The 21,029-nt window shown below is 41.2% G+C and overlaps 2 protein-coding genes across 2 annotated transcripts in view; one reads left to right on the forward strand and one right to left on the reverse strand.

Moving 5' to 3' along the window:
- Positions 1-21,029, reverse strand: part of LOC307221734 (putative transmembrane protein 244) — a 61,721-nt gene that overhangs the window by 19,927 nt on the left and 20,765 nt on the right. The window lies entirely within an intron of this gene.
- Positions 865-20,817, forward strand: SRSF4 (serine and arginine rich splicing factor 4). The gene is made up of 6 exons (XM_079986213.1): positions 865-1,081; positions 15,162-15,304; positions 16,185-16,297; positions 17,820-18,034; positions 18,745-18,834; positions 19,412-20,817. The coding sequence occupies exons 1-6, from the start codon at positions 975-977 to the stop codon at positions 20,220-20,222; spliced, it is 1,479 nt and encodes a 492-aa protein (XP_079842339.1). The 5' UTR covers positions 865-974; the 3' UTR covers positions 20,223-20,817.

Consider the following 21,029-nt stretch of genomic DNA (forward strand, 5'->3'; position numbering starts at 1 on the left):
TTTATAAGTTAAAAACACACACGACTGAAATGCACAGGTAAGACATAAAAGCATTTTCTTAAAAAAGGAAAATCTACATAAATACAGCAAAACAGAATTCACTGCACCCTCGATGTGGGAGTTACTCCAGCAGAAACTTCTGCTCTTTAATTAATTAGCATATGACACCCTATTGTGTAGATGAATAAATGCATATGATCACGCGGTTATATTGTAATCGTCAACATGCTTATTAGCAAGCAAGTACTTTTGAACTCAGTGGGGCTTAGTGCTCAGCAACGTTAGCATCCGTTAGCTGCATTAAAAATGAATAAATATAGCTGCGCCTGGTGGATTTATGCCTGCTGCCACGCATATAATGAAAGCACATTGATTGCCTTCAGCTCCCGAACAGACCCACTGAAATTAATGGACCTAAGTCTGCCACGTCCATTAATTTCAGTGGGTCAGCTCTAGGGTATTACTAACGCGGGATACAGCCCCGGCTCATCAAGCCAATGGCTTGATACTGGTGAAACTCTGTCTCTAAGCGATCGGAGGGAGCGAACCGCACCTGCCGAATGTCTGCCTGTTAAGACAAGCGCCTCCCCCCCCCCCGGCTCATCTCCGAGCGTCCCCTTTAAGAGCCGCCGCCCATTCCGAGAGGCGAGCGAACTTCGAAAAGCGCCGCAGCGAACGCTTCTCGGGCCCGCCCGCCCCGCGGCGTCACCTGACGCGCCTACGTCAGCGCGCACGCCCTTGCGTTGCGTGTGTGCTTACGCCGGCGAGGGAGAGGAGGGAAAGAAAAAAAAAGTCCGCTGCCGCCTGCCGCCCCTCCCCCGCCCTCTCTCTCTCTTTCTCTCTCTCTCTGTCTCTTCCCTCCCTCCCCCCCGCCCTTCCCGCTCAGCGCTGAGCTCCGCAGGTCGAAGCTGTCGCTGAGGCCGCGTCCGCCGTCGTGCGCGGCGCCAGCCCTCGCGAGGCTGTCGGCGAGGGAGATGCCGCGGGTCTACATCGGGCGGCTCAGCTACCAGGCCCGGGAGCGGGATGTGGAGCGGTTCTTCAAGGGCTACGGGAAGATCCTCGAGGTGGATCTCAAGAACGGGTAAGGCGTCTCCGCCGCCGCCGCCGGGCCTAGTCCCCGGGATCCCTCGTTTCTTCCTGTCAGCGCGGCCGGGGCCTCAGAGCGCATGCGCGCCCTTTCCCCGTCCTTTCCCGCGCGCGCTTCTTGCTCGCCCGCCCGCTCGCCGCCTCCTCCTCTCCCTCCCGGGAAGGGCCTCGCCGTGGCTGCCCCCGGGACCCTTCAGAATTGGCAGAGCAGAGGGGCTTCTCCCTCGGCTCCAGTTTTTAGGCCTTCCTTGTGGTGGGGGGAGCAGCTGCTTCTCCCTCAGTCTGGCGCCCCGCTGCCCCTTCTGCCCTACCGGAGAGGTGAGGGGGCCGAAGGCCTTCCTCTCAAAATGAACTTCGCTGCAGGAGCGTAAGGAAGCCGCCGCCACCGACCCCGGCCTAGCTCAGTATCGTGACTGACAGCAGCTGGTTTCAGGCGGGAATTCTCCCACTTGAGCTCTTCTGACAGTTAAGAGCTGTTCGGCAGTGGGACGGACTTCCTCGAAAGGTGGTGGTGGGCTTTCCTTCACTGGAGGTTTTCAAGCAGAGGTTGAGTGGCCCTCTGTTATGGATGCTTTAGCTGAGATTCCTGCTTTGCCAGGGGGGTTGGACTAGATGACCCTAGGGACCCCTCTCAGCTCTTAGGATGTGGTGAGGGCAGGGGTGCTTGAACCTAGGACCTTATCCATGCAAAGTGTGTGCTCCATAACAGACCATTCCCCAGATTTGGCAGCAACTAGCAGTTCAAAAGCACGTCAAAGTGCAAGTAGATAAATAGGTACTGCTCCGGCGGGAAGGTAAACGGCGTTTCCGTGCGCTGCTCTGGTTCGCCAGAAGCGGCTTAGTCGTGCTGGCCACATGACCCGGAAGCTGTACGCCGGCTCCCTTGGCCAATAAAGCGAGATGAGCGCCGCAACCCCACGACTGGACCTAATGGTCAGGGGTCCCTTTACCTTTTTACAGTATATAGAGTCCCCCATATAATGCGTCTCAGACCGTTTTGCAAATTCCTTCACTGAGGGATCTTGGGAAATACGTTTCTGGGTGCAGGGAATTCAAATCTGCTATCCTTTCTTCTGATTGGACAGCATTTAGCTTGGTAAGTCTACGTGTGATGAAGCACATACAATCGTACCTTGGATCTCGAACGCCTTGCGACTCAAATGTTTTGGCTTCCAAACGCCGCAAACCCAGAAGTGAGTGCTCTGGTTTGCAAATGTTTTTTGGAAGCCGAACGTCCAATGCGGCTTATGAGGCTTCTGATTGAGTGCAGGAAGCTCCTGCAGCCAATCAGAAGCCATGTCTTGGTTGTCAAACATTTTCGGAAGTCGAATGGACTTTCGGAGTGGATTCCGTTTGACAATCAAGGTACGACTGTAAAGTGCTTTTGAAAAACCAAATAATTTTAATTTTACCTTCTGAAAATTAGGTAGTTCTAAAGATTAATTAATAAATAAAAATGATAATAAAAAATATAACGGCAAGTACTTGGCAATCATTTTTAATGATTTCTATGCAGTTTAACACATTTTACTTACCAAGCAAAACTAAATTATATTAATTTAACCAAAATATATTTTGAATTTCCATGTTATGTTACAACTTTTTATTACTCACTTTTTTGGAAAATAGAAGTTGAAAATTTCAGCACATCCTAGTAGCAGTGCAGCCTCCACACTGGCTGTCAGCAGCTGTCCAGGATTTCCTATAGGGGTCTCCCTGAGCCCTGTCTAAAGATGCTGGAGAATGAACCTGAGACCTTATACTGTACTTGCAAAGCATTTTCTCCGCTCTGGTGCTCTGGTCCTGCCTTCCTTTAACACAAAAACTTCAGTGCTAAGTTTGAATTTGAAATCATCATCATCATCATCATCATCTTTTATTTATACCCTGCCCTCCCCAGCCAAAGTCGGGCTCAGGGCGGCTAACATCATATATATAACATTGGTATAAAATCAAACAATAATTAAATTACCTCCTAAAACCAGGTCAAAATCAAATTAAAATCTAATTAGATGGCTTTCCGTGGTGTTAGGGTTTTTGCACCTGTAAAGCAGCATAGTCCTATACATGTTATCTTAGAAGTCCCACTATTAGTCCTTGCACAGTAAGTGTTTAGGATTGCAGCCTACGTCTTGAGATTGACACTTATATGTGCTTACTTGGGAAAAAGCTCCATGAAATTCATTGGGACTCACTGTGTGTGTGTGAGAGAGAGAGAGAGAGTGCTGTGCTTAACAACAAAGTTCTAGGTGTATTTACTTAGGTAGAAAAGTAATAGCTGTACCACTGTGCTAATTGGGGTTCATTACCATGTAAGTGTGCAGGAGGGCACAGCCTTAGAACACTTTTTAAATGCTGCATTGTGGAAAGAAGGATGCATCTGAAATGTTTCTGCTGTAAAGTTAACATGCTGAAACTCTTGCACAGTGATGCAGAGAGTACAGATTTCCTTGCTTGAAATAGGCAAAGATTGGCCCTCATAGCTTATTGATTTAGAGATTGTTTCCCACGCCATAATGGGTATCCTGGGATGTGTGCATCCCAGGTTTTCTGATTAGTCTCCATGTGCTACATATGCAAGAAATGCAGTTTCTACAGGCCTTGTGAATATGGCATCATATGGGCATTCAGTATATTCCACGTATGCACATTTCGTCTGAAAACATTAAAGTATTTGCATGAACATCAGCTTTGTAGTATGGTATAGGTATTACCTGGGTTGGGGAGGGAGAGTTCTTCCTTAATTAAGTGTATTGTTATTCATACATGTGACTGACAACTGACAGAAATGGAAATTACTCCTGCCCTGACACAGAATAATAATAAAAAAGCTTCTGCCCTCATGATCCGTCATAAATTTTCTGTGAGGTAAACTGTGAGGTAGCCAGTCATGGGAAACTTAATGACTTGTTTGCTCACTGTGATGAAGGAGGTTTGTGTATGGCCATAAGGCTCCTTCAGAACTCAGCTTATTAAGCCAGTGGGTTGTAGATCCTGTGGTCAGCGGTCAGGGATGGCGGGAATTGTAATCTATCAGCATCTGGGAAGGCCACAGGTTCCCCATCCTTGCAGTATCCAAATGTGGTCATTGATAAGCTCCAAAAAGACCCTTCCAAACTAATAAAATTAGTTTCAAAAAGCAAAAGGTGCAGTGATGGATCTAAATTGGCTGAAACATACAGAACTTCATACTTTGGAACTGTACGGTTGAATATCTGAGAGTCATGATGGAAAACTTGTTCAAAAACTACAGTGCAGAAAGACTTATATGGTGCACAGTGCCATTAGGAATCACCCAAATTCAGGGGTAGCCAGTATTAATAGTCATGATAGCTAAATGGACCTTCTGTGTTAAAAACATCCACATAATCTTTGAACACCACATTGTCTGGCTTTGACTGGCAACCGTTGAAAGCAGCCGTTGAAAGCAGAATGCTAGACTTGACAGGTGTTGATCTGATCCAGCAAGGCAATTCTTCTGTTCCTAATAATTTGTTGAACAGTGGAGGTTTCTCAGCAAAGAGTTTAGGCCCTGAAAAACTAGTTCTGTGGACTTCCGGAGGCGGCGCGAAACAGCAATGGCGGTCCTCTTCGTGCTCTGAAGAGGGGCTCCGCAGAAAAGGGTCGTTCGCTGCGGCATAGCGGCGACCCATCAAGAAAAACCACGGGCAGAGTGAGCTCGTGGCCGTGGGACTCGGCGGGCGCCAGAAGCCCCCCCAAGAAACGGAGAAGGAACCCCGTAAGGGGCTCCGGAACGTGAAAGGGGGAGCGGCGCTGTGAGTTCATCGCTCTTTCTGCAGGAAGCAAAGCCGCGCGGCTGCTGCTGATGAGCGCCGACCTTTCTTCTTGGAACATCAGATTTGCAACTACAACCCGTGAGTAAGGGGACTTAAAAATTATCGGGACTAAAGTATTTAATTTGGCTGAAAACGGGAAACGTAACCAGGAAGTCCGTTTCCCGACCGTGCTAAAGAGATCAAAGCAAAGTTTGACAAGCGGGAAGCGCTTTGAAAGAACTATAAAAAAGATTGGATTATCGTGCAGACTATTGAACTTTTGGCAGGGATTAAAAGAGACAATTTCGGAGTATCTATGTTGATTTTCTGACTGGATCTTCCTTCTTCCTTTGGGATTTATAAATAATTGAAGAAACCAAATCCGTGGGCTGCCAGGGTAAAGAAGAACTGTCAAACTGCCAAACTGCTGATATTGTTTTTAAGGTTGAAAGTGTTGCATGTAAACGTTACACCATAGAAGAAATAGGGAAACTGTTTCTTGCACCCTCTCTGAGACTTTGTATTAAGTTGGGAAAAGCTTAATGCTAAAAAGAAACTAAAAGACCTTTTAGAACTTCAGTTGTTTCTTCTTTGGATTATTGGGACTGTAAAGAAGGAAAAACCTCTTTCTTTCGGTTGAACTTTATTACTCCCCCTAGAGGACTTTGGATTTATAATTCTCTGGGAACTATATTTTGTTTTGATTCTCTGCTGCCTGGTTGTTTATACTTTGGAACTGTCTCTCTCATGGGAACACATACAGTCTGACCTTGATACACAGACGGGATTGGAATGAGTGACGCAGGGAAAACAAGGCTGGCTAAAATAAAGGCAAAACAATTGGTACAAACAACTTTGACTTCCCAACCACGTAGATCATCTGTCCCAGCTGTTCTAGAAATACAAAAAGGGGCTGTTGAGCAGACATCTACAGGGGATATGGCTTCAGGAGGATCTGAAAAAGTTTTAAATCAGATCCTAGAACAACTGGCAATTCTAAATAAAAAGGCGGACGAACATTCGACTAAAATTGATCAAGCCACATCCTCAATAAATAAATTGACTGACCAGGTGGCTCAACACACACAAGCAATTGGGAATCTTCAAGAAGCAACAACAGAGAATTACAAACTGGCTGAGGAAGCCAAACAAAAAGCAGAGGAAGCCAACTTGAAAGTTGAGGCATTAAAGGTGGAGGTGAAGCCGTTGCATAAACAGATTAGTGAACAGCAGGCCTACTGGTCGATGACTGAACTGAGAAATCGGGAAAGCAATCTTAGACTTAGAGCTATTCCAGAACTTGAACAGGAAGATCTGATTGGTTATCTGACATTAGAATTTTCAAAGTTCTGGGGTATTGAAGAGGATAAGGATTTTAAAATTGTGACTGCTTTCAGATTGGGAAGAGTGACGAGGAGGGATAAACCCAGAGACTGTTTGATCATTTTAAGATCTAAGCAAGCGAGAGATAAAATATTAGGCCTTCATTTTGGAAAATCACTTGACATCCACGGCAACAGAGCTGAAATTTACAGAGACATACCAAAACAGCTTTTGGATCTTAGAGCGACGTATATAGAACTTGCAAAATTACTGAGAGACAACTCAATTCCTTATAGGTGGGAGTTTCCTCAAGGACTATCTTTTAATTTCAAAGGAAAGAAAGTTAAAATTAGAACAGCAGAAGACCAACAAAAGTTCTTGAACGACCACGAAGAGGATCTACAGAAAGGGACAACAGGAGCCTGGCCACCTCCACCGCTTACACCTATACTGGCACCTACACCCTCGGGACCAGAGGACCAAAAGAAAGGGACGTCACCACAGGACCAATAGATTGACCCAGGATGTCTCTGCAGCTTCTTAGTTGGAATATAAATGGCGGAAATTCCCCAGAGAAAAGAAGAAGAATTTTTCATATATTGAAAAAAGAACAATTGGACATCATCTGCTTGCAGGAAACACACGTGACCAGGCTCCATAGAAAAGTTTTGATTAATAAAAGATTAGGCCAAGAATTTATCTCATCGGATAAAGTAAAGAAAAGAGGAGTGGTGATTTATGCAAAGGAGAGCCTGTCACCAAAATTTTTATTTAAAGATGAGCAAGGAAGAGTTTTGGCTATTGAAATACAGGCCCAAGGAGAAAAATTTTTGCTATTAGGAATTTATGCACCGAACGAGGGGAAATCAGAATTTTATAGGAAACTGCATGAAACAATCCTGGACTATTTGGACTACACCAACATCATTATGATGGGAGATATGAACGGAGTGGTCTCTACAAATATGGATAAGTCACAAGACCTAAGTCTAACAAAAGATGGCAGACTACCCAAAACTTTTTTTGAACTAACTGACAATATGGACTTAATCGATATTTTGAGGACTAAGAATCCCTTAGGTAGAGAAGGAACTTTCTTTTCTGAGGCTCATCTGTCATGGACAAGAATAGACCAAATATGGACAACTAGAAGGCTGGCACCTATGATTAGAAAAGTGGAAATCTGCCCAAAAACCTGCTCCGACCATAACGCTATGAAAATGGAATTAAGACTTACTCCAATCGGCTCCTTTAGATGGAAAATGAATGACACCCTATTAAGAGATCAGGAGATTGTGAAGAAGGCCCAAAAAACCTTGAAAGATTATTTTGAAATAAATTTGAATACTACGGTGGAAAGGAGAAGAATCTGGGATGCAAGCAAAGCAGTTATGAGAGGGTTTCTGATACAACAGAACACGATAAAGAAAAGAATCTGGAATGGGAAAAAAGATAAGATTTTAGAGAAGATAAGAGATGGAGAGAAAAAGTTGAGATCTAAGCCAAAATCGAAGGAGATCTTGAGAGAAATTAAATTTTACCAAGCACAGTACGCGAAATTGATAAATCAAGAAGTTGAGTGGAAAATTAAACAAATGAAACAAAGATCATTTGAATCAGCTAACAAGTGTGGGAAACTATTAGCATGGCAATTGAAAAAGAGACAAAAATTGAATACAGTCACCAATCTAGAGATTGAAGGGAAAGATATCCAGAAACCCGAAGAAATTAGGAAGTGTTTCCAGAGATATTTCAAAAAGCTCTATACTCAAGGGCCACAAGAGGAGAAGGAGATAGACCAATTTTTGAAAACAAATGGTTTACCAAAACTTGCCCAGGAAAAGAGAACAATCCTGAATCATAAAATAACACAACAAGAAATAGAGGGTGCCATCCAGAATATGCAACTAGGCAAATCTCCAGGTCCGGATGGGCTTACCTCCAAGTATTATAAGATATTGAAAGATTATTTGATACAACCATTAATGGAGGTATGCAATCAGATTTTGGAGGGGAAGAAGGCACCGGAATCGTGGAAAGAAGCCTTCATCACATTGATCCCTAAAGTGGAAACTGAAAAGACTCAACTTAAGAACTACCGTCCCATCTCACTCCTAAATGTGGATTACAAAATTTTTGCAGATATTTTGGCAAGTAGATTTTAAAAAGTATTAAATGAAGTAATTCACAAGGACTAGGCAGGCTTTCTCCCAGGAAGACATTTGTCTGATAATACTAGGAATATTATTGATATTTTGGAACTTTTGCAAACCAACATTAATACAAAATCAGTGTTAATTTTTGTTGATGCGGAGAAGGCCTTTGATAACATTTCTTGGAGGTTTATGAAGAAAAATTTGGAAGGGATGGGAGTGGGACGGGGGTTTGAAAATGGAATAGAGGCAATTTATTCAGAGCAGAAAGCTAAACTGATAGTAAACAATGTGGTGACAGAAGAATTTAAAATTGAAAAAGGAACACGACAAGGTTGCCCCCTATCCCCCCTGTTATTTATTTCTGTTCTGGAGGTGCTTTTGAACATGATTAGGGAAGACCGGTTGGTACAAGGAATACAGGTCGGAGTGAAACAATTTAAATTGAAAGCTTTTGCAGATGATTTGGTTTTAACACTACAGGAGCCAGAATCTAGTACGAAGAGAGTGTTAGAATTAATTTATGAATTTGGTCGGGTAGCGGGGTTCAAACTGAACAAGCAAAAAACCAAGGTTTTGGAGAAAAATCTGACACCTTTGGAAATAGATGGGTTTCAGAAAGAGACAGAGTTAAATGTTGTTAAAAAGGTAAAATACCTAGGGGTAAACTTGTCTGCCAAAAATTTGAATCTATTTAAAGATAATTATGAAAAATGCTGGTCAGAAATTAAGAAAGATTTAGAGATCTGGTCAAGATTGAAACTTTCCTTGTTGGGTCGAATTGCAGCTATAAAGATGAATGTATTGCCGAAGATGTTATTTTTGTTTCAGACCCTACAGATCGTGGACAGAGTGGAGTGTTTTGGGAAGTGGCAGAAAGATATTTCTAGGTTTGTCTGGCAGGGCAAAAAGCCCCGAATTCAATTTAAAATATTAACGGATGCAAAAGAGAGAGGGGGTTTGCCCTGCCAGATTTAAGGTTATATTATGAAGCTGCGGCTTTCTGCTGGATGAAAGATTGGTTACTCCTTGAGAACACTGACGTCCTAGATCTGGAAGGGTATAATAATGTTTTTGGATGGCATGCATATTTGTGGTACGATAAGGTAAAGGTTCATAAAATGTTTAAAAACCATATTGTCAGGAAAGCTATATTTATGGTCTGGACAAAATACAAAGACTTATTGGAAGGTAAGACCCCGAGGTGGTTATCACCAGCGGAGGCCAAGGTTCGAAAAAAACCCAATATGGAGGCCGGATGGCCGAAATACTGGGAAATAATAGAAAAAATTGGAGATAATTGGAGGCTGCAGAGCTTTGAAAAATTAAAGAATAGGGTGCAAGACTGGTTTCATTATGCTCAAATTCAAGAGGTTTTTAAGTCAGACAAAAAAATAGGATTCCAGGTGGAAAAATCGAAATTAGAGACAGAACTGTTAGAACCTAAGACCAAGGCGCTTTCGAGAATGTATAACTTGCTGCTTAAATGGAACACCCAGGATGAGATAGTCAAATCAGCCATGATAAAATGGGCTCAGGATATTGGGTACAACATTATGTTAGAAGACTGGGAAAGGTTATGGACCACTGGAATGAAATTCACGGCATGTAATGCCCTGAAGGAAAATATTATGAAAATGATATATAGGTGGTACATGACCCCAGTCAAACTTGCAAAAATATATCATCGGTCTGATAATAAATGTTGGAAATGTAAGGAGGTTGAAGGGACATTCTTTCATCTTTGGTGGACTTGTCCAAAAGTGAAGGCCTTCTGGGAAATGATCTATAATGAGTTAAAAAAGGTGTTTAGATACACCTTCCCTAAGAAACCAGAGGCCTTCCTCCTGGGCATTGTGGACCAAAAGGTGTTAAAGAAGGATAGAACTTTTTTTATGTATGCAACTACAGCAGCAAGAATACTCATTGCAAAATATTGGAAGATACAAGACCTTCCCACGCTGGAAGAGTGGCAGACGCAGTTGATGGACTATATGGAACTGGCTGAAATGACTGGCAGAATCCGAGATCTGGGAGAAGAGACAATGGAAGAGGACTGGAAGAAATTTAAGGACTATTTACAAAAACATTATAAGTTGTATGAATGTTAAGAATCTGCATGACTTGGAAATTTTAGCTCCTGCAATTAGATTAGGAAAATAGAAAGTTAAGTTATAAGTAAGAAAAAGTTGAAATTTAAAGTTATTTTATGTATTATCTTAAGGTATAAATATTTGACAAAAGGTACTTTAAATTTAGAAGTAAAACACTCTGAAAGATATAAATAAGATACGAAACAAGGTAATAATTTGCTGATATGTTTATTGTAAAGAACGCAGGGTGAGGGAGATGTGGGGAAGTCCAGTTAGTAACCTAAAAATGTATTTTGAAAGTTGGATTGTTTTTCTTTCTTTCTTTTTTCTGGTTTGTTCTTTTTCTTTTCTGTAAACTGAAAATGTAATAAAAATTTTAATAAAAAAAATAATAATGAAAAACTAGTTCTGTGACTCACTGCCAGGGAAAGTAATGTGTACTTTGAGCTGTAAGAATGATGAGTCTGTAATTCATTCTGTAGCAGTTCATTATATATGGGCAGACAGCAAATTGGCATTCTAGAAAGAGTTTATGGATTGATTCTCCTCTGGAACAAAAAGTATGTAACATGTAAGTTATACTTGTAAATGGTATCCCGGTGTTGATTTCTGACATTCTTGGGGATAGAATGTGGATGGTTGACATCTGTAGATATGCTGCTAACCCATACAATTCATGCCCCTCACAAAACTCTTTCCCATTGTCAGAGATTGATGGGCAGTGCATCTGTAAACAAGTGGCTTAGCTGCCAGAGCCTTTGCACCACACATAAAGGTGTTTTCATAGGCATTCTCTTGGCAGAAGATCTGGACTTCAGAAGCCCTTCTGCCTTGTCCTCGTGCCCTCTTCCTCCCCCCCCCCCAAAAAAAACCCTCCTCCCATATGGAGGGCTGATTGGTGTCTTAAGGATAATTTTGTTGATCTGGTAACATGTAAACTTCCTAAGCCCCCCTATATTGCTATAATATAGCTATCTGTTTCACAAGCTCACATTATCTTTCTTCTGTTCTCTGTCTTTGGCATTCTGCTGGGCTAAATTCATTCTTATATTGGCACAAAGAATCCTGTCTCAGTGCTGGAAGTAAAAGATGAGCTCCAGGTTTTGAGCACCATGTTATCAGTGCTAAATGCAGTATAATTTTAAACTGATCCCACCTTTACTTTAGAATTCTGGAGTTATCTGCCTTTCTCTCTTTATATATGCTATTTCATATAGCTATCTAAAAATCTTTCAACAGACCACTGTTACGGTAATTTGCCCTGGATCTAAAATCACAGTTCTATACATTTTTTTTATTATTTTATGTAGCAGGTATGTTGTTGGACTAACAAGAACAATTTTCAGGTGTAGAACAATACTGTATTGTGGTTTTCCTCAGAATAACTGCGTTAGTTTTATTTGTTGGGGCTGTCATCTTTTTCATTAATGCTTAGCAAACAATTACAAATTAACTGCAAGTTGTAAGATATCTTGTTTTTCAGTTCTTCATTTTTCAGTTTATGCTCAGAATTAATGCTGGCCATAGGTGCTTAGTTTGCAGGAGATTTTAAATTCATTGTTTTAAGTTTGGGGTAGATTAAGCTGTAATGTGAAGCTGGAATACTACAGAGGCAGTAATCTGATGCCACACTAAGTGTGACAAGTACAAGCTGCAGTGAGGCTTAGGCTTGCACAGTGTTAGAAAATTAGATATGCATACTCCCCCTCTACCCTGAAACAGCTTTTAGGAACAGAGCACAAGTTTTCACTTCTGATTTCAGTTAGCCACAGTTCAGCATATCATCTGAATACAAACTCAGGTTAATTTTAATTCAGGTTTGTTTAAACAAGCCAGCTTCAAAACCCATGGTTTAAAGTTCGTCTGTTTCAAACAAACCATAGATAAACCAAACTATGCTTAATCTTGTTGGTTCGGAAAACCTGACAAGTTGCTGTTAATCTATGTGGAAGTGAAAGCTTCATAACTTATCTCAGTCGTACCAGAAGAGGAGCAAAGGGCACATGAGTCTGAGGATCATTATAGCTTGTTTTTGTCAAGCTAACCTATGGTTTAATATGATGTTCAAAGTGGGCCAGTCTAAAATACTGTATCTATCTCGTCCAGAAGTCTACAGATTCATCAAGCAAAATTTGTTAGTCAACAGGACCATTCTCCTCTCTCAATGAATAGGGTCTAGTTCCTGATCTCACCCATACCTTTGAAAGTCAGTCCAAGGTCAAGGACAATCACACATTCTTGTTTTTTCTTTGCACTTGCCCTATAATCCATTCCTGAAAAGCACAGAGCAAAAACAAATCCTAGGTTTCCTCCAAACATTGGAGCTGCAGAGTGAGTGGGGACCACATTTCTGCAGCTACAGGACTTGTTCATCAGAAGTTTTCCAAGCACTTACCATGATAAGTGTGGTGAGTGATATTGTGAATCCCTGGTCCTAGTCCCATTTATTTTGATTAGTACTACTGTCTTTACATTTGTGTGAACATAGGCTCCTCTGAGAACAGTGAGACTGGCCTAGATCACATAAAGGGAAGATAATGGCAAGTAGGAGATAAGAAATTAGAGGAAGAGGAAATATGGGTCATACAACTAACAGACTGAGAGGAACTTTTTTTGACAAGGACTTAATTCTGTCCAATTAGTGACAGACACTTACCGTAACATTATCCTCCCCAATCAGGGGCTTTGGTAACATGCGTTTTTTTGTTCATGTTGTCAGTTGGGTATACTAGTATTTTTAATTGCTAGAATAGTGAAAGGTTGCCCATATTGATTAGAATTCAGAGTAATAACCCTTCTGTCTCTCTTATTCCACAACAGAGAACTGTGAGCATTAACAGTTGGGCACTCTTCTCTGTGTCACTAACCTCACAAGGTTATTTTGAGGATAAACTGAGTGAAGGCACTTTGAGCTCTTCAGCAGAAGAGCGATATACATACAGATGTGACATGCAAGTCACTAAATGATAAAAACCAACCGTCATTTGGCTCCTCCGTAGTTAGAACTGCCTCTTGCAGTGATAATGCCATCTGATCATTATAGCCCTTAACTATGTTTAAGAAAATTGCCTCCTGGATTTGTGTTTTTTCCTCTTCCCTCCCTTTCCCCTTTGTTGTTATCTGTATAGATTGCAAGCCTGCAGGCAAGGGTCTGTGTTTTTAAATAATTTATGTGCAGCACAAAGCATTAGGTGGTTTATAGATAAGAATAAAGTTCCTGGACTTCACCACTTCTAAAGCTTCCAGGAGAGGCCACTTGGAATGGGGATGCAACTCTTTTTGCACCTGACCCAACAGGCTTCCTCAGAGGAAGAACTGTGATATCATCCTGGAAAATGTAGTGCATTCAGTCTGTGCAAAGGCCTAAAAGGCTCGTTGTATGGACTGAAAATCATTTTTTTGTATAATGAGATAGTGTGCACATTGTGAAAAGTGTTTGCCCTATATTTTCTTGGCATTGGCAATGAGCTGAACTTTCCTGCAAAACCAAAGCATGTGTTCATCTTCTGTACCCACACTCCCACACTAGAGATGGATGCTAAACCTGCTGTTGTTTACACATTTGGACAATAACTTGTAAACTTGCTGCTTCTGGTTTTTTCCTTGTTCGTCTTTGGAGGCCATTGAACATTTTATTTCTTTCCTCTTAATTATGTCTAGCAAGCATTATTAGAAGTTGCTTGTTCACTGAAATTGTTGATGCTTAGACTTTGAGGGGAAATCTTACAATTTTCACTTCCTAAAAATCTTGCTGAATGAGGTCATTGTAGTAGTGTTTTGTTTTCATTGGCATGAAATAATTTAAAACCTCACTATATGCAAGCAGCAATCTGGATAGAAACACTTCTGCATCTGAATAATTCAGTATCAATATCCCTCCTGATTTGCAAGAGGAATATGTAAAATTCAGAGGTCTACAATGGAATGTTACTTGAATAAAACACTTAGGAATATGGTTTCTTCCAGATTTTCAACAATAAGAGATTACAATAGCAAAAAGATGACCAGCACAAAAATAAAAAAATATCTGGAGCAGTACAAACAATACCCTTTTTCCTGGTTAGAAAAAATTACTGCAGTTAATGTGATTATTCTCCTGAAAATTCTATTCCTTTTGGGAATGTTGCCTTTGGAAATAAAATATAATAAACTGACAAAAGAAAACCATGAAGTGTATGGTCAAGCAAACCACATAGAACTGCTAACACTAATCTTGGTGTTTTGATAGCCAGTAGAGGAAGCCTTGAATTTCCTGATGTTAAAAGGTATAGTCAAGTGGTAAAATTGGCAATGATCAATAGTCGCTTTATCTAAAACTGATGCCTGCTCAAATTTGAAAATGGGGGAGCACCCATATACATGTATGCCTATAAATGTTACACATTATTTACAATATACTTCAAATAACTGGTGATGAATAATGAAGTCATGAAGAGATAGGAATAACACACTTTTGAGTGCTGTTATGGCAGCCAGTCGTCATTTTCTACTATTTGCGACAAAGCTTTTCTTGAGGTATATCAGCCTCTTTTGCCCTATGGTAAGACTTGACAGCTATTCTTATGCCATACTTTTGTTACCATTGAACTTCTAAGGCTACACTTGGAGAGAGATGCTTGTCAACAGCTCCCATTCTGCATAGATCTTCAAAGCCCATGCCACTGTTGGCCAGAATTGTGAAGGTAACTGTTGACGTGGTTGATGCTGGAACTGTTTTTGTCTCCCCTTAGGTATGGCTTTGTTGAGTTTGATGATGTGCGTGATGCTGATGACGCTGTTTATGAGCTAAATGGCAAAGATCTTTGTGGGGAACGTGTAATTGTTGAGCATGCCCGGGGCCCTCGCCGCGACAGCAGTTACGGTTCTGGACGCAGTAAGCACTAACATACCGTTGCATTGGTGCCTTTTATTCTATTTAAACACATTTAAAAACAGTATTTTTTAATTAAAAATGTAAAGTTTGATTACTGTAGATTTTATTAAAGTAATAATATTTAGATATTAATATATTCAACTTTTTAAACTGTAATTAACTGAATGACCTTTAATTTTCATTATTTTATTTTGTAAATATATGAATGGTTTATTTGTAATGTGATTGTTTAACATAGACTTAACAAAGACCTCAATGTTTCAATTAAGAGTCCTTTGAGGCTAAGATGACTGCCTGTTCCATTTGCTGACCCTGGGTTGCCTTTCCATGAGTGGCTCTTTGACCTTTGTGGCCCTTGGCTGACCCAAAAAGGAAGCCATGTGACGACCGCAACCTTTTCCCATTAGACGTGGGTGGTGAGGACCCCAAGGGTTAGAGACAGATGTGATTAAACTGAAATAGGTGCCTGAAACCTTTATTCATGTTATATATTCAGAAAGCTTTAAATCAATGTAAGTAACATTAGTAACTGACTATAGTGATTTGGTTTTTTTTTTTTTTGTTTTGTTTTCAAAAACATTATTTTTTATTAACTTAAACTTAGTTGCATGTTTAATTTTAATAGTAAATATAAAATATACAGTCTTTTAATTATGTGCTAATGTTCTAGACATAATGTATATAGACCTTTTTAAATGTCTGACTCTCATAACATAAAATTTTTAACACTGAGAATGTAGTTCAGGCTAATGGGAGGGGGGAACTAAATGTATTTACCGGCTGTTGGGTAGACTAGTTTTTATTTTCTTTGGGGGTATAGATTAACCACCTGGCTCCACTACCTTACCTGAAGTATTCCATCTGCTTATCACCTCTAAAGGTGGATATGGTTATAGAAGAAGTGGAAGAGATAAGTACGGTCCTCCGACCCGTACTGAATACAGATTGATCGTTGAAAATCTGTCAAGTCGTTGCAGTTGGCAGGATTTGAAGGTATGCCATCTCTGTGCCTTTGCTAGTGCTGATAAAGGTTTGAAAACATAAATTGTGCTTCTCTTTTTAAGCCTTGCTTTTGGCCTGTGGTCCACGCAAACATATTTTTCATGGAAACCCTGGGTGGTATTCAGTTATGCTTTACTCAGAGTAAACCCACTGAAATTTGTGAACATTACTAAGGTAATTAATTTCAATGGATCTATGCTTAGCTGAATACCACCACCCGTCCAGAGTAACTGACATTGTGTTAACTCTTACTGCAGTGTACAAAGCACAACAGAGAACAGTAAAAGTGATAAGCCAAGGAGTGTGGTGGAGTCTCCTTCTTTGGAGGTCTTTAAGCAGAGGCTTGACAACCGTATGTCAGGAGTGCTCTGATGGTGTTTCCTGCTTGGCAGGGGGTTGGACTCGATGGCCCTTGTGGTCTCTTCCAACTCTATGATTCTATGATTCCTTGAGCATGAGGGTTTCAGCCTGTGCAGTTATTGTGCACACTGAATATTTTACTATTTCAGATGTTTTATTTCATTTAGTTGTTTCATGAAAGTTATATAGACTGCTTGATGGTAAAAAAAAGACCCTCATGTGCATAAATGCAGATAAGATGCTTCTGAAGTAATACAAGGTTTTGTACCTAAACTCACATGTTGCTATGCGTTTTGAAAACCTTCCCAAACAGCCAGCTTGCAGGGAATGGGGGTTCTTTCCTCTGGTTTCCTGGCTCTTGTGGTTTACTGTCATGTTTCACATTGGCCTGCTTCCCTTGGAAGGCAGTGGACTTAAATAGTACTGCGGCCACTTTGAGGAGATTAAGGGTGATAGACCCCATAATGCAAACTGGGATGCAGAAGGATGTGTGCAGAGAAAAGGAAGGCTGAAAAGTCTGCTATGCATGCAGTCTATGAAGTCTTGGTTGAATTGCTTGAGCTAAGCAAATGCGAAAGCAGATGCAATAATATCCAAGCAGGATAGTCCCTGTTGAATTACACTATCTGCTTTATCCTTTCTGGCCATTTTCACCAGTAATTGGACAGTATTGTTCCTCCTTTGCCAGCCCAACAGTAACATCTTCAAACAGAATGTCTGAGGTTAGAATTGCTTCTGGTAATAGACCACTGTGCTCCTTGTATTTTAGGCCAGAGGTGAGGCTTGGTGTAGTGTTCAGCTGAACATTCTCACATGCACACTTTGAAAAAGAAATGCAGTCTAGTGTGCTTTTCAGTTGCAGCATCTAGGGCAGAGCTTTCCAGACTTTTCATTGTTGGTGACACAATTTTTAGACATGCATCTTTTCACGACACAGTAATTCTGTGTTACTTGCAAACTAGAGGTTAAACTAAACCCTTTCCAGCCCTAGGAGGATCGCAGGGAGCCTTTGCACGACACACCTACACACTTCAGCCAACACATTAACATGTCACGATACACAGCTTGGAAAGCTCTGACCTAGGGGGGATGATAACAGACAGAATCAGCTTGAAAGCATAGGTGTATTCACAGGCAATGTTCTGTCTTCCAGGATTATATGCGTCAGGCAGGTGAAGTGACGTATGCTGACGCACACAAAGGTAGAAAGAATGAAGGTGTGATTGAGTTCAAATCCTATTCTGACATGAAAAGAGCCCTTGAAAAGCTGGATGGGACAGAAGTAAATGGTAGGAAGATAAGGCTAGTGGAAGACAGGCCTGGGTCCAGGCGGCGCCGCTCCTACTCCAGAAGTCGGACTCATTCGAGGTAAGTCTGTTCACAACACTCCTTGGCAGGGCAAACGTTTGTTAGAGCTGCTGGAAAGTAATGTATTGCACCCTTGCTTTGTTAACCTTGCAGGAACAATGGTGAGTTGCAGAACTGTGAAGTTCTCTTGTTGTGTGATGGAAATAGAGGGGTGCTTTAAAGTTAATTCCAACCATGATCAAACAGATGAGAGTTTAGGTTTACTCATTACTAATCTCCACCTCTGATCTTGGTTTGAGGCACAGCCAAAGTTAGCAATTTCATTCAAGCCAGCAAACTGTGTTCATGCCTTACAAATCACAGTTGGAAGCCAGAGTGAGACCTGGGTAGAGCCATAGCTCAGTAGCAGAGTAGCAGAATCCTTGACATCTCTGGATGTCAGGAGCTTTTTCTACCCCTATCTGAAGCTGGAGAGCCGCTGCATCTATTGATCTCTTCCCTGATATAAGGCAGCTTTCCATGGTCCTGTAGTTTGCCAGATTAGACAAAACAGCTGCATATGCTTAGCCACAAACCAGGATCAGACACAGAGAATTATTGTGCATGGGTGAAGGGAAGACAAACCTGAGGTATTTATACTTAATCAAAACAAAAACAAAAAGAACCCAGTAACCTCCCCCCCCCCCCCATTTGCTATGCCGTGTTTCAGGAGTCTCCTAAAAATATGTAAAGACTTATAGCTACAACAATGATTTTTTTCTTTCTTTCAGGTCCCGCTCTCGAAGCAGACACTCACGTAAAAGCAGGAGTCGTAGTGGCAGTAGTAAAAGCAGTCATTCAAAGAGCAGATCACGATCCAGGTAGAGCAAACTCAAAGTTACATAATTTTCAAAATACTTCAGAGGATACTGATTAAGTGATTTTAACTGATGTCAACATGAACAAACCTTGCGTACATAGCTGTGAAATCTAATCATTATAGATCCCTAATTTGCAGTGATTTTTGCTTTGATTTTTTTCTTGAATTCCAGATCCCATTATTACCCTCATTAGCTTTAAAATCTAGATACTGATCCCTTACTGTTCTATTTCTCTCCCCTTCCTGTGGGTTTTATTTATTAACAGCTTGTGTGATTTGTTTCTGTAGCAATAATACTCATTTGAGTGCTACAACACACAAGTCAGATTCTGGTTACAGTACAGTATAGGAAGTTCTTAAAATGTGAACAAACACTGAATGCCCCCCGGGAAATGTGCAAGGAGGGAACATAGTGAACATATGAGCGGAAACTAATACAAGTTCAATTATTTCAACAGGGTAAGACTTGCAAGCTTCTGTTTGAGTAATAAAATCACAGAGGCTAAATTTCATTCCTGCCGATAACTCATGAAGATTTATATAAGAATTCCTTTGCTACTTTTGGTTTTGCTTCTTAGGTCAAGATCCCATTCCAGAAGCAAGAGTCGCAGCCGAAGCAAAAGTCGAAGCCAAAAAGCAAAAAGCAGGAGTCCGAGTAAAGATAATAAAAGCAGGAGCCGCAGCAGAAGTGCAGAGAAATCCCGAAGTAAAAGTAAAGACAAGCCAGAGGATGTGGTGCAGAATAATGACGATGTTGATGATGATGACCGAGCAAAAAGTAGAAGTCCTAGCAAGGAAAAGAGTAAGAGTAAAAGCAGGAGTAGGAGTGGCAGTAAAGAGAAAGCAGAAGAGGAGAGGGGCAGTGTGAGGGGCAGTAGAAGTAAAGAGAGGGAGAAGAGTGTCAGCAAGGCGAGAAGTAGGAGCAAAGAGGGGAGTAGGAGCAGGAGCCGTAGCAAAAGTAAGGACAAGAGGAAAGGTAGGAAGAGGAGCAGAGAGGCCAGTAGGAGCAGGAGCAGGAGTCGCAGCAGAAGTGAGAAAAGCAAGAGGCGGAGTAAACGTGACAGCAAGTCTAGCAGCAAGAAGAAAAAGAGAGAAGACCAAGAACGGTCTAGATCCAGGTCTAGATCCAGGTCCAGATCTCAGTCCAAGGAAAAAGAGCATATAAAAGCAGAACCAGACACAAAGGAAGCAAAAAGTGAGGGTGAGGAAATGGACACCCGCTGTAAATCCCGGTCCAGGTCAAATTCCAATTCTAAACAAAATGTCAGATCAAAATCTCGCTCCAGATCCAAATCTGTTTCAAAGCCAAGATCCCAATCCAAGTCTAGATCGCGGTCTGCCTCTAGATCGCATTCCCGATCTAGATCAAGGTCTCGGTCCAGATCCTAAACTTGCTGCAACCACACTTAGAGCTCTATGAGAAGTCTTTTGTACATGTTTGGTAGTTGTAGCACAAGTGATTGGAGTAGAACACATGTCACTGCTGTACATTTTTAAAACCCCGCCCCACAATGGTGTGTCTTAAGTGTTCAGTCCAGTGCTCCCTCTCTGTTGCACATTCTGGAAAATAATACTGAGAGTCTCATCAGATCATCTTCCTGGATTTCCAGAATAGCCATAGAGAATGAGCACTGTGTTTCGATGGGCTTCTAAGATTGGAATGATGACTCCTAGGTAGGTATGGTAATTTCAACAATTTGCCCTTAAATTGATGCCCTTTGATGTACGCCATTTAGTGAAAAGTGCAGAGTCTTAAATTTCATATTACTTTTGTTTCATATTTTGGACTTGCAGAGTTTGTTAATAGCACAGTCAAGAAAAATAGATACCTACAGTAAACCATAGGAAGGGAGGGGGGGAGTAGAGTTCCACATTCTGGTATTGTGACAATATCCTTGTTTTATATTTTTTTATTTTTCCCCATCTTGCAAAGTACAGTGGCCCCTGTTTCCATTAAATTTGAATAAAGACTATTTTTGCTTGACCACACGTTGTAATGGTTTTAAGTTATGCTGATTTGTCCCTTTACATGTTCATAAGTTTTAGGCAAGATCTTCAGAAAACAGTATTTTCCCAACATATTAATTCCTGTTATCAAGACTCCATAGTACTATTATGTGGCTGCTGACAAGATCCCTGCACAACTTGGCTTACGGTTGAAACAAAGCAAGTATCTCTGACCTACACCCTTAAGGG

This window comes from Podarcis cretensis (assembly GCF_951804945.1).
Source record: "Podarcis cretensis genome assembly, chromosome: 8".
Classification (NCBI taxonomy): Eukaryota; Metazoa; Chordata; class Lepidosauria; order Squamata; family Lacertidae; genus Podarcis; species Podarcis cretensis.